At 39.6% G+C, this 13,025-nt stretch overlaps 1 protein-coding gene across 9 annotated transcripts in view; it reads left to right on the top strand.

Annotated features, from left to right (window-relative positions):
* The window catches only part of gbf1 (golgi brefeldin A resistant guanine nucleotide exchange factor 1), a 104,919-nt gene that overhangs the window by 87,946 nt on the left and 3,948 nt on the right, over positions 1 to 13,025 (top strand). For 6 of the 9 annotated variants that reach the window (XM_057847538.1, XM_057847533.1, XM_057847535.1 and 3 more), the window contains 9 exons: positions 2,225 to 2,382; positions 2,467 to 2,716; positions 2,849 to 3,069; positions 3,927 to 4,077; positions 5,329 to 5,459; positions 5,542 to 5,643; positions 10,209 to 10,322; positions 10,404 to 10,581; positions 10,795 to 10,992. In XM_057847538.1, the coding sequence (XP_057703521.1) occupies positions 2,225 to 2,382; positions 2,467 to 2,716; positions 2,849 to 3,069; positions 3,927 to 4,077; positions 5,329 to 5,459; positions 5,542 to 5,643; positions 10,209 to 10,322; positions 10,404 to 10,581; positions 10,795 to 10,992 (1,503 nt within the window). The remainder of the gene's footprint in view (positions 1 to 2,224; positions 2,383 to 2,466; positions 2,717 to 2,848; positions 3,070 to 3,926; positions 4,078 to 5,328; positions 5,460 to 5,541; positions 5,644 to 10,208; positions 10,323 to 10,403; positions 10,582 to 10,794; positions 10,993 to 13,025) is intronic. The other 3 variants (XM_057847539.1, XM_057847534.1, XM_057847540.1) reach the window with 1 other exon arrangement.

Here is a 13,025-nt window from a genome sequence, read left to right as displayed (position 1 = left end):
GATAACCGATAATGTCACGCTGATAATTCTATTCAAATATGTATGTACATTTTTAAAGTATACAAAAATCAAATGTTACTGTGCAAAAATGTAATTTTGTGCTATTTTTTTCCACATCAAATGTGAACAAGTAGTAAATTCCAACAACTAAACAATGGCAATGATGTTGTGTAATGGTAAACTTTTGGCAACAATTACTTCGAGAGTAAACACCCAAGTTGCACAAAAATGCCTTTAAAAGTAAGCCATTCCTAACATATATCACATTACTACACTGCAAAAACACCTCCTTAAAACTAGCAGAATTGGACAAAACTGTTGATTGCGCACATTTGGAGGCTAAATCAAGTATATAATAATCGGATTGCATTATCGGTTGAATTTCGCTTTATCTGGATTATCTGTGTGACGTCATAATTGCCGTTATCGGCCGATAATTATTGGTGACCGATATTATCGTGCATCTCTACTTTATTATTATTTTTAATTAATAATTTCAACAATCTCGCAACTAGCCTTTGTGGTGTTCTCCTTCGACTCTCGGGCTCTTGCGAAATATTGCTGCTGTAAAATTGAACTAGCTTCAAGTTGCTTCAATTTTTTGCTGCGCATCGTCCCTGTAATCTTGTTGTACATGTCAGCGTGTCTTCTTTGGTAATATCGCCTCACGTTGAACTCTTTAAAAACAGCGACTGTCTCTTTGCAAATGAGGCAGACAGTTGTTGCGTATTTTAGTGAAGAAATAGTCCAAATTCCACCTATCCTTGACAGGTCGGCCGTCGCGGTCAACTTTCTTTTTTTTATTTGATTGTCGCCATTTTAGAAAATTGGGAGTAAAGGGTGACACGGGGTAATGTTGCTGTTGCCTTTTAGTGGATAAATGAGGAGCAGCATTTAGTGTGTAAGCTACTTCATATGCTGGTAGCAGTAGTTCTGGCCAATTTATTAAGTCTGTGTGCGGGCCAGACGTTATTGATTTTATGACAGAGGCTGGGGGCCGGATGAAATTTGACCACGGGCCGCATTTGGCCCCCGGGCCAGACTTTGGACATGTCTGCGCTAGAGGCACTGCCTGTCTCCAAGCCTGCTTTTTACCACCATTACTGTGAATGGCTCAAAGAATAGTGGGTACAACTTCCGAGTAAAACCGTGGGTTTATATAGTTGTTGAATTCATGACCTGCTTGAGTGTTCTGTCAATGACATTGAGTTAAACTTATTAAAAGAGTGAGCCTGACTGAGTCTGTTACTAAAGGAAAGCTTAATTTCTTTGCTATACCGCATCAGTGCCACAATGCATTTAAATCAAATACTTAATTTAATATTGTTAAAAACTGAACCACATCAGAAGGCTCAAAGAGCTGCATGTGGGTTCAGAGCCACAGGTTGCTGGTACCTGTTTTATAGTTCTTGTTAAGGAGACAACTGAGAGTATATGAGCGGTGGAAATATGTTTTTTGAATTTCTATATCTATACTTGTATACAAATGGAACTTTGTCTGTGTGTGTATGTATATGTGTGTTCGTTCCCTATGGACTCCAAAACGGCTGGGTAGATTTTGAAGAAAAAATTTACACAGTTGTACTTTGTTTCTGGGATTGTTCCTAGATGGGTTTCATCTCTCTAGGCCTCCATTTAGTGTGGAAAATGTATTCAAAACCAAAGAATTAGCATTGAAAATCCCTGATTGTGGTGGTGACAGCGCCATCTTTTGGACAAAAGACGCGTCTCTTGTGATTGCAATGTTGCATTTGGCTTTCAAATTTTACGGTTTCATGTACAATTTTAGATGTGCTGTGATGATATGCCGTGGCTTTGAGTACCCCACAACAAGATTCTGGATTTCAAAAAAATGTACAATTTTCCAAAATATTACTACATTTCGGCTGGATATTCGTACTGTACACAGTATGGAAAAGCGATTGCACATTAACCCCTTTATGGTGTTCTTTTACTATTACTACATTACAGCTGCATCTCTAAGGAAAATGTTTTATCTGCGATTCTGTTGCATTGCGTTCACATTACACAAACCCGAGCAACGTCGGGCCATACTGCAACTGTACTGTATATATATGTTTTAACATTTTTGCTTAATACAATTGCTCACCTACTGTATAATGTCATTTATTACAAATGTATCCACTTTGTTGTCCATCAGATCCAGATGTAAATAACTAAATGTCACAGTTAAAAGTAAATTATCTGCCATTTATGTGTCCAGGTGCTCAGTCAGACAGTGAATTGCCATCCCACCATTCAAGTGAAGTAAGCTTAGATCGTGGCTATACATCTGACTCAGAGGTCTACACTGAACACAGCAAGGCCAGAATACCTCGCTCCACAACAGATGTGGATGTAGCAAGCAGTGGATGGCTGGTGGTCAGTAGCCGTACAGTACTTCAGAGAAAGTTATGCTTGGACATTTTCTCCCTTACCATCACTTTATCCACTCGGTCTTTTTAGGTCGGAAAAGAGGATTTGGAAACGAGTAAGCCACCGCCAGTGAGCTCAAAATCTCAACTCAATCACCCCTTGGTCAACCAGTATAGTCTGACACTGGGTCAGGACCTTGGCCAGCATGACACCAAGTCTCTCATCAAGTGTGTTGAAACACTGTCATTCATTGTCCGTGATGCTGCACATGTCACGCCAGACAACTTTGAGCTCTGTGTTCGAGCCATCCGGGTATTTGTAGAGGCTAGCCTAAATGGAGGTTAGTTATTCCTACGTATATACAGTAACTCAGTTTTTTTATTAGCAGATATTTCTTAGTAAGTTGTCGTGTAAAAGATTTATTAAGACCTGTGGTTGTGTGAATGTAAATCTCTTGTGTTTCGTTCCTCAGGTTATCGCAACCATGATAAGAAGAAGAGTCATAAATATGACTCTGGCAAATCTCGTTTGCGGAAGAAGCCTGGAGGAAAGGATAAAGAGGGTGGGAATGGTACAAGACGAGGCGGAAGCCGTGCTTCAAGTCACCGTTTATCACGTTCCCATAGTGATGATGAGGAGGACGAGGCTGTCCCAGCAGGTTACCACACGGTGTCATTACAGGTTAGTCGGGATGTAAGTACAGTAGCCTCCTTCTTTTTACATTTTTGTAATGTCGTTGATCTCGCGCTTAATCTACAAACTCCATAGTTGTGTCCTTTTTTTGGGGGGGTTAAAAGACAGAGGGACACAATTTCTGATAACTTTATAAGAAAAAGCTACAATTGGCTTGAAATAAAATATAACTGGTAATAGTAATAATAAATTCAAGTGACTACATTCCCGTTAAAAAAATAAATAAGTAAATAAACTCATAAAGACTTGGTGTCAACGCAAGTAGTCATCATATATTGGATCATGTAGGTCACAATATTAAGCATAACATTTGGTATAAAAGTGTGGCCTACATGACCCAAACTTTGATGTCCACATATGTGAACGCCAGGTTAGTTGTAAATACACCGTATATACTAGTATATATTTTATTACTAGGTTTGTTTGTCTTTTTTAATATTATTCATATAATTTTTTTTCATGAATAAATAAATGTATAAATTATGGAATGTTAATAAAAACAAAATGAATCAAATTAAGATGAATGAAAACAGAGATACTTTCTGGTTATGGCCCTAATTCAAAATCTAAAGTTCATCTACTGCACATATACTGTATACTGTAATTGTCAGGCTGTAAGCCTCAACTCATTGCGCACATCATGTTGGAAGCTTATTGGGCAAGGGGACCTGCAATAAATGTCCAGTCGTGTACAATTGTGGGGTCCTTGAGAAATATTACATGCCATTAAACATAAAGTAAAATACACACATTACTCAAAAGTGTATACATTATTTTTTATTTCTTGATGTGCTGGGTATAGTGCTTATACGTTCATGCATACTGTTACTGATATTGGTGTATATGTGATGGTTCAGCTTTTAGACTTGATGCACACATTGCACACTCGGGCTGCCAGCATCTACAGCTCTTGGGCAGAAGAACAACATAATCGGGAAGCTGCGGGTAAAAAGATTGAAGCTGATTCCCAGACACTGTGGACAAGCTGCTGGTGCCCACTGTTGCAAGGTTTGTTCATGTCACGTTTACAGAGAATTCATGGTTTTGCACCTTACTTGCTGTTGGTATTTTTAATTGTAGAGGATGTACTGGACTAAGAAACATGTGCTTAAGATTATTTTTCTTTAATACACTCTCATTATAATGAATGTATATTATAATTTGATGTATATTATGTACATGGCCTCTGGAAATGTATTTTTTAACCCTTTATACTGTAGATGGCGGCACGGTGGGTGAGTGGTTAGCACGTACAACTCACAGTTCTTAGATTAAGGGTTCTTGTGTGGAGTTTGTTACTTCCCTCTGTGCCTGCGTGAGTTTTCTCCGGGTCCTCCGGTTTCCTTAAAATCCAAAAACATGCATGCTATGCATAGAACACTCCAAAATTGTCCCTAAATATGAGTGTGCACGCCTATGGTTGTCTGTCACCTTTTGCCCTGAGATTGGCTGGCAAACAATTCAGAGTGTAGCCTGCCTACTGCTCATAGTTAACTGGGATAGGCTCCTGCACCCTCATGAGGATTAGCAGCACAGAAGATGAATGAAGTCTTTATAGGGCAAGAGACTGTTTTTGGTAATTGAACATGGACATTACATTTTGGGTCATGTAAACTACACTTGTATACCAAATGTTAAAGATGTTATGAAATGGTTGTCATGTCAGAAATTCTGGGTGTGACATCATCTTTTGTTTGGAGTTTTTTTTAGCAGGTGGGACCAAGGCAGCTACGAAAGGAAAACCAATAAGGATCTGGATTTGTGTCCAAAATATGGCTTGCTATCATTTTAAAGTCACTTTTGTAATATTTCATAGCACCTTTAATATTTTGACCTACATCACAAAAAAAATATTGTCTACACCAGGTCTTTATGGTTTTGCTATGCTAGGTCTCAACTATAAATATATTTTTCAATTATTAATCATCAGCAATCAGAAAATGTATGTAAACTTTTGACCTCGAAGAAAATAATACAAACTTTTCAAGAAATTCTCTCAATATTGTGGCATTTAAAAGAAAGTAATTTCGGTAATCCTGATTGACCTGAAATAGGAGGGGTTTAGTCTGGTTTGACTTTAGACAGAGACAAAATTGCAATGTGTGTTTTTGCACAGTGTGTAAACGTCCAGGTTAAACTGTTTTTTTCTCTCTCTCTCAATACTCTAAGCTCTAGTCAAAATACTCATTTCTCATTTGAGGCCAATTAAAATCATATCTTTAGTTTACATTTTCATTTCTGCACCCTTTACCTTTTAAGGCATTGCTTGGCTGTGCTGCGATGCCAGACGTCAAGTACGTATGCAGGCTCTCAACTACCTCCAGAGGGCTCTGCTCGTACACGATCTGCAGACGCTAGATGCCACAGAATGGGAGTCCTGCTTCAATAAGGTGATTCTTAATGTGTTCAGAAGGCATTGAGGCAATATTTGTGTGGTTTCATTGACCATAGAAGCCAATAATCTCTTTGCAGGTGCTTTTCCCATTACTGACCAAGCTGCTCAACAACATCAGCCCAGCAGATGTGGGTGGAATGGAGGAGACCAGAATGAGAGCCTGCACCATCTTATCAAAGGTTGACACAACACAGTAGGGGTTGGAACCTCTGGGTACCTCACGATACAATACCATTTGCGATATAAGGCTCAGGATAACGATTATCTCACAATATGGCGAGATAACAAATAAGTATTTAGTCAGCCACTAATTGTGCAAGTTCTCCCACTTGAAAATATTAGAGAGGCCTGTAATTGTCAACATGGGTAAACCTCAACCATGAGAGACAGAATGTGGAAAAAAAACAGAAAATCACATTCTTTGATTTTTAAAGAGTTTATTTGCAAATCATGGTGGAAAATAAGTATTTGACCAATACCAAAAGTTCATCTCAATACTTTGTTATGTACCCTTTGTTGGCGATAACGGAGACCAAACGTTTTCTGTAACGCTTCACAAGCTTTTTACACACTGTTGCTGGTATTTTCGCCCATTCCTCCATGCAGATCTCCTCTAGAGCAGTGATGTTTTGGGGCTGTCGTTGGGCAACACGTACTTTCAACTCCCTCCACAGATTTTCTATGGGGTTGAGATCTGGAGACTGGCGAGGCCACTCCAGGACCTTAAAATGATTCTTACGAAGCCACTCCTTTGTTGCCCTGGCTGCGTGTATGGGATCATTGTCATGCTGAAAGACCCAGCCACGTCTCATCTTCAATGCCCTTGCTGATGGAAGGAGATTTTCACTCAAAATCTATCTATACATGGCCCCATTCATTCTTTCCTTTACACAGATTAGTCGTCCTGGTCCCTTTGCAGAAAAACAGCCCCAAAGCATGATGTTTCCACCCCCATGCTTCACAGTGGGTATGGTGTTCTTCGGATGCAATTCAGTATTCTTCCTCCTCCAAACACAAGAACCTGTGTTTCTACCAAAAGGTTCTGTTTTGGTTTCATCTGACCATAATGCATTCTCCCAGTCCACTTCTGGATCATCCAAATGCTCTCTAGCGAATCGCAGACGGACCGGGACGTGTACTTTCTTCATCAGAGGGACACGTCTGGCAGTGCAGGATTTGAGTCCCTGGCGGTGCATTGTGTTACTGATATTAGCTTTTGTTACTGTGGTCCCAGCTCTCTGTAGGTCATTCACTAGGTCCCCCCCTGTGGTTCTGGAATTTTTGCGCACCGTTCTCGTTATCATTTTGACGCCACTGGGTGCGATCTTGCATGGAGCCCCAGATTGAGGGAGATTGTCTTGTATGTCTTCCTTTTTCTAATAATTGCTCCCACAGTTGATTTCTTTACACCAAGCATTTTACCTATTGCAGATTCAGTCTTCCCAGCCTGGTGCAGGTCTACAATTTTGTCTCTGGTGTTCTTCGACAGCTCTTTGGTCTTGGCCATAGTGGACAGCTCTTTAGTCTTGGCCATAGTGGAGTTTGGAGTGTGACTGACTGAGGTTGTGGACAGGTGTCTTTTATACCGATAATGAGTTAAAACAGGTGCCATTAATACAGGTAACGAGTGGAGCCTCGTTAGACCTCGTTAGAAGAAGTTAGACCTCTTTGACAGCCAGAAATCTTGCTTGTTTGTAGGTGACCAAATACTTATTTTCCACTCTAATTTGGAAATAAATTTTTTAAAAATCAAACAATGTGATTTTCTGACGGTTTTTTTCCACATACTCTCTCTCATGGTTGAGGTTTACCCATGTTGACAATTACAGGCCTCTCTAATCTTTTCAAGTAGGAGAACTTGCACAATTGGTGGTTGACTAAATACTTATTTGCCCCACTGTAGATCAGAGGGGCTGTCGGGGCGCTGCCCAGGGGTGTCGATAGTCTTGGATTGGGCAAAAGAGTTCATGGCTAATGTTGTCGATGCTGACTATCTTCTGTCAGCCTTGAGTAGGCTGACTCTGCGCACGACGTCAGCTTAGAATGATCTATCGGTCTGTTATCATTAGCAAGGGTGTGGTGACGTGAATCGTCAACTACCACATACTGGCCTGTTCTTATCACTCATTCTTTTCTCGCATAATGGGCTCTTCTTTTGTCTGCCCACACATTCTTTCTCATGCACTCATATTTTAGATGTATTTTATTGTTGGTTACATTGTAGTTGTATTTAATGCCTTAACGATTTATCGATTAACTCGAGTAATTCGATTAGAAAAAAGTTTCGAATTAAATGTTGCTACTTCGAGTATTTGTTTAGTTAAAGTGGTGTTGTAATGGTTTGTTTTGAAAGTGTTTGCATTGAGTTTTATTGATTTGGTTGGATATACTGCCCTCTAGTGGCAACAATGAATATGACATAACTCATTTCACATGCCTGAATCCAGCTGCTCCCTGTTAAGACCAACAAAAGCTAAGTTTTTGTTTGATCTAATTTTTTTTTTAATGCATTCATAAATTAGTTTATCGGTATATTTAGCCATTTTTGTGGGAATATGTGTTTGAACAATTTGTTAAGTTAGCATTTTATCACATTTAAGCTAGCGAACTCTTGCTATGTAAGTTAGCTAATTGTTCTTTCGTTGTATTTAGATCCTCATTTATTTATTTTTTTTTTTAATACCATTTGAGGCGCAGCTCAGGTATTTTAATTTTTTATGTTCCTTATCCGATTACTCGATTATTCGAACTAACTAGTTCATCGGTTAATCGACTACCAAAATAAACAATAGCTGCAGCCCTAGTTGTAATACTGTATCTTTATTTTATTACGTACTAACACAATAGAAGCAGGCATGTCTACGATTATCAATTAGCATGTTAGCACAAATACCATTTCCCTTCACTGAACAGGAATTGACCCGGGACTCTCTCCAAATGAATAGGCGGTGACTCAAACTCAACAGGAAGTGACCTGTAAATGCCCTAAAATGAACACAAAGTGACCTGTAAATCCCCGAAAATCGGAAAGACTGGCTGTGAATGCTCTGGATTTGAATAATTTAAATGGATTGGGCATCAAGTGCTGTCTATTGCAGTTAACAGGGACACTATTCTACTGGAAGATTTTGGTAGATATTGGCTGCTTGTTGGCTGATTTTTATTTTGTTTTTTAAACAGTGACAGCTTTTTAAAATGATATATGGGTTCTTGGCAGGAGCATATTGATAACCTTTGGGACACAAAACATCACAATACATGTATAACCATTTAGAGCAGACATGTCCAAAGTCCGGCCCGGGGGCCAAATGCGGCCCGTGGTCAAATTTCATCTGGCCCCCAGCCTCTGTCATAAAATCAATAACGTCTGGCCCGCACACAGACTTAATAAATAAGCCAGCACTACTGCTACCAGCATATGAAGTAGCTTACACACTAAATGCTGCTCCTCATTTATCCACTAAAAGGCAACAGCAACATTACCCTGTGTCACCCTTTACTCCCAATTTTCTAAAATGGCGACAATCAAATAAAAAAAGAAAGTTGACCGCGACGGCTGACCTGTCAAGGATAGGTGGAAATTGGACTATTTCTTCACTAAAATACGCAACAACTGTCTGCCTCATTTGCAAAGAGACAGTCGCTGTTTTTAAAGAGCTCAACGTGAGGCGATATTACCAAACAAGACACGCTGACATGTACAACAAGATTACAGGGACGATGCACAGCGAAAAATTGAAGCAACTTGAAGCTAGTTTTTTACAGCAGCAGTATATCGCAAGAGCCCGAGAGTCGAAGGAGAACGCCACAAAGGCTAGTTGCGAGATTGTTGAAATTATTAATTAAAAATAATAATAGAGAAGCACGATAATATCGGTCACCGATAATTATCGACCGATAACGGCAATTATGACGTCACACAGATAATCCAGATAAAACGAAATTCAACCGATAATGCAGTCCGATAATTATATACTTGATTTAGCCTCCAAATGTGCGCAATCAACAGTTTTGTCCAATTCTGCTAGTTTTAAGGAGATGTTTTTCCAGTGTAGTAATGTGATATATGTTAGGAATGGCTTACTTTTAAAGGCATTTTTGTGCAACTTGGGTGTTTACTCTCTAAGTAATTGTTGCCAAAAGTTTACCATTACACAACATCATTGCCATTGTTTAGTTGTTGGAATTTACTACTTGTTCACATTTGATGTGGAAAAAAACAGCACTAAATTACATTTTTGCACAGTAACATTTGATTTTTGTATACTTTAGAGTTTTACATACAGTGGGGAGAACAAGTATTTGATACACAGTCAATGGGAAAACCCATTGGCAGTGTATCAAATACTTGTTCTCCCCACTGTACATATTTGAATAGAATTATCGGCGTGACATTATCGGTTATCGGGTGGAAGGGGCAGGAAATTATCGGTTATCGGTATCGGTTGAAAAATGTATTATCGTGCATCACTGTAATAAAGCAAATGTGACACACAGAATGGCTTGCTAAAATTTGCTTAAATATATCAATCTACGTAAAGGACGTCAGTCAAGGTCGGCCCCCCAAATTTTTACCACACCAAATCTGGCCCTCTTTGCAAAAAGTTTGGACACCCCTGATTTAGAGAGACTGTCACACCCCTACGACACAGTACACAGACTCAAACAGTATTTGCATTGGAGTTTCATGTATGATTTTGGTTTTAAGACATTAAAAAGTGAAAAAAAATCTCATGTATTCCAGGTTTTCCTGCAACACCTCCTGCCTCTGTTATCTCTTCCTACCTTTGCTGCTCTGTGGCTCACCATTCTGGATTTCATGGACAAGTACATGCATGCAGGATCCAGTGACTTATTGGTGAGGGCTTTTTAAATGATAACAAGAGTTTAGGAGTGTGCAAATGTTGAACTCAGCATACCTTTATGTTGGAATTACTAGTTGGAGGCTATCCCAGAATCCCTGAAGAACATGCTGCTAGTGATGGATACAGCAGAAATCTTCCGCAGCGCAGATTCTAAAACAAGATACTCGGACTTGTGGGAAATAACATGGGAACGAATTGACTGCTTCCTGCCTCACCTGAGAGAAGAGCTTTTTAAACAGACAGTTTTACCTGGTAAATGTTCAATTCATACGCTCATACACCTCTGCCTAATTCAACTTTTTAAATGTAAACCTCCAGAATCAATCGATTTGTCTCGTCTCACATTGCTTTTGTCGGGATTTTGCTTTCTTGTTTGACTTCTGGACTGCATTCCCCTTTTAAGTCTATTGAGTTTTCAGCTTCCCTTGGTGCACTAAATTTATCTCATTTAGTATGTTATATTAGTTCCTTCAGAACCAGTGCCCAGTTCTCCATCGGAGGTGCAACAACCATCCTCATCAGGCCGACCTCCTTCACCAGAAGGGTCTCTGGTTCCAGAACCCCAACAGCCGCCCTCCACAGTACCTATTCCTGTAACTTCTGCAGAGCCTCGAACCCCCAGCAGGCCAGCATCACCCCAGCAGCAAGCAGCCAATTCCAATGGTACCACATCTAAATTCTTCAGTGGTTTAAACGTGTTTAGAACAATACTGTTTACAATACCTTTTTATCTCGAGGACTCCCTTTTTTTATTTCTTATTGGTTATTTATCAAATAAAAATCGATCAATTTATTTTTTAAAACCCAACCTTTTTCACTCAACTACGATCCTCTGAAAAAATGACACGATCGGCCCGATTTCTGATCACGTGATCGGATCAGGGACATCTCTCCTGTTAACTTATTAGTACTATACTTCCCTAATTTTACAACAAGAAACAACAGGTACATTTACATGGGTAGTTTTCTTCAATCCAATTGAAATCAATCGTATTAAGTGAATAAGATTTGATCTGTAAACATGAAGTTTTGAGTAAGGAGATACACATTCAGTCCACGTTTGCATGGCCCCAACTGAATCCGATTGTATTGTTCGTTTTGACAAGCGCATTATATTACTTTCTCCCACTACAGTAGTGTGAAAAGGTATCTGAACCTTTTGGAATTTCTCAGATTTCTGCATAAAATCACCATCAAATGTGATCTGATCTTTGTCAAAATAAACACAGATGTAAAAACAGCCTCTGCTTTGACTAAAACCACCCAAACATTTATAGATTTTTATATTTTAATGAGGATAGCATGCAAACATCGACAGAAAGGGGTGGGGGGGTGGGGGGGGGGTAAGTGAACCCTCTGCCTAAGCAGACTTAAATAGCAATTGAAACCGATTTTTACCAAACAATTTAAGTCAGGTGTGTGCCCAATCCCTGATGAGTAGTTTAAAGCTGCCCTGCCCACTGTAAAACACACACCTTGTAACAGTTGTCTTGATGAGACACATTGTCTGATGTGCATCATGGCTCGGTCAAAAGAGCTGTCTGAAGACCTGTGATCAAAGGATTGTTGATTTATACAAAGCTGGGAAATACAAAACCATCTTTAAAAATCTGGATGTTCATCAATCAACAGTCAGAGTTTTCTACAAATGGAGAGAGTTTGGCACTGTTGCGTCTCTCCCAATGAGTGGCCGTCCACCAAAAATGACGCCAAGAGTTTAACGCAGAATACTCAGATAGGTAAAAAAAAGAACCCTAGAGTATCTGCTTAAGACTTACAGAAATCACTGGCACAGTCCAATATCTCTGTGCACACATCAACTATATGTAAAACTATGGCCAAGAATGGTGTTCATGGGAGGACGCCACAGAGGAATTCACTGCTGTCTAAAAAAAAAAAAAACATTGTTGCTCGTTTATTGTTCGCAAAAAGGCACTTGGACACTCCACAGACGTTTTGTGGACTAAGCGTTCATATTTTTGTAACCACTATCTGACTCCGAGTATCTTGTGGACTGATGAAACCGAAGTTGAATTGTTTGGGAGTAACACACAATATCATGTGTGGAGGAAAAATTGGGAACAGGTCACCAACATCAACACCTTATTTCCACCGTGAAGCATAGTGGAGGGAGCATCATGAGATTGGGCTGTTTTTGCTGCCTCGGGGCCTGGACAACTTGCATTCATTAATGGAAGAAGGAATTCAAAAGTTTAACAGGATGTTTTGCAAGAAAACCTGAGGCCGTCTGTCAGACAGTTGAAGCTAAAAAGAGGATGGATGCTACAACAATACAATGATCCAAAACACAGAAGTAAATCATCTTGAGAATGGTTTCAGAAGAACAAAATATACGTTCTGGAGTGGCCAAGTCAAAGTCCAGACTTGGACCCCATTGAAATGCTGTGGCATGACCTAAAGACAGTGATTCATGCCAGACATCGAATCTGACTGAACTACAGCAGTTTTGTAGAGAAGAATGGGCCAAGATTAGTCTTGGTTGATGTGCCAGGCTGATCTGCAGCTACATGAAGCATCTGGTTGATGTTATTGCTGCCAGGGGGGGGGGGGCACAAAATTTTTTAATTCACTTATTTCCCTCCTTCTGTCATTGTTTGCATACTATCCTCATTAAAATTTGAAAACCTATAAATGTTTTGGTGGTTTTAGTTAAGCAGACTGTATTTTCATCTGTG

This window comes from Corythoichthys intestinalis, chromosome 10 (genome assembly GCF_030265065.1).
Source record: "Corythoichthys intestinalis isolate RoL2023-P3 chromosome 10, ASM3026506v1, whole genome shotgun sequence".
Lineage (NCBI taxonomy): Eukaryota > Metazoa > Chordata > Actinopteri > Syngnathiformes > Syngnathidae > Corythoichthys > Corythoichthys intestinalis.
The sequence above is the reverse complement of the archived record's forward strand: the minus strand, read 5'-3'. Positions and strand labels throughout refer to the sequence as shown.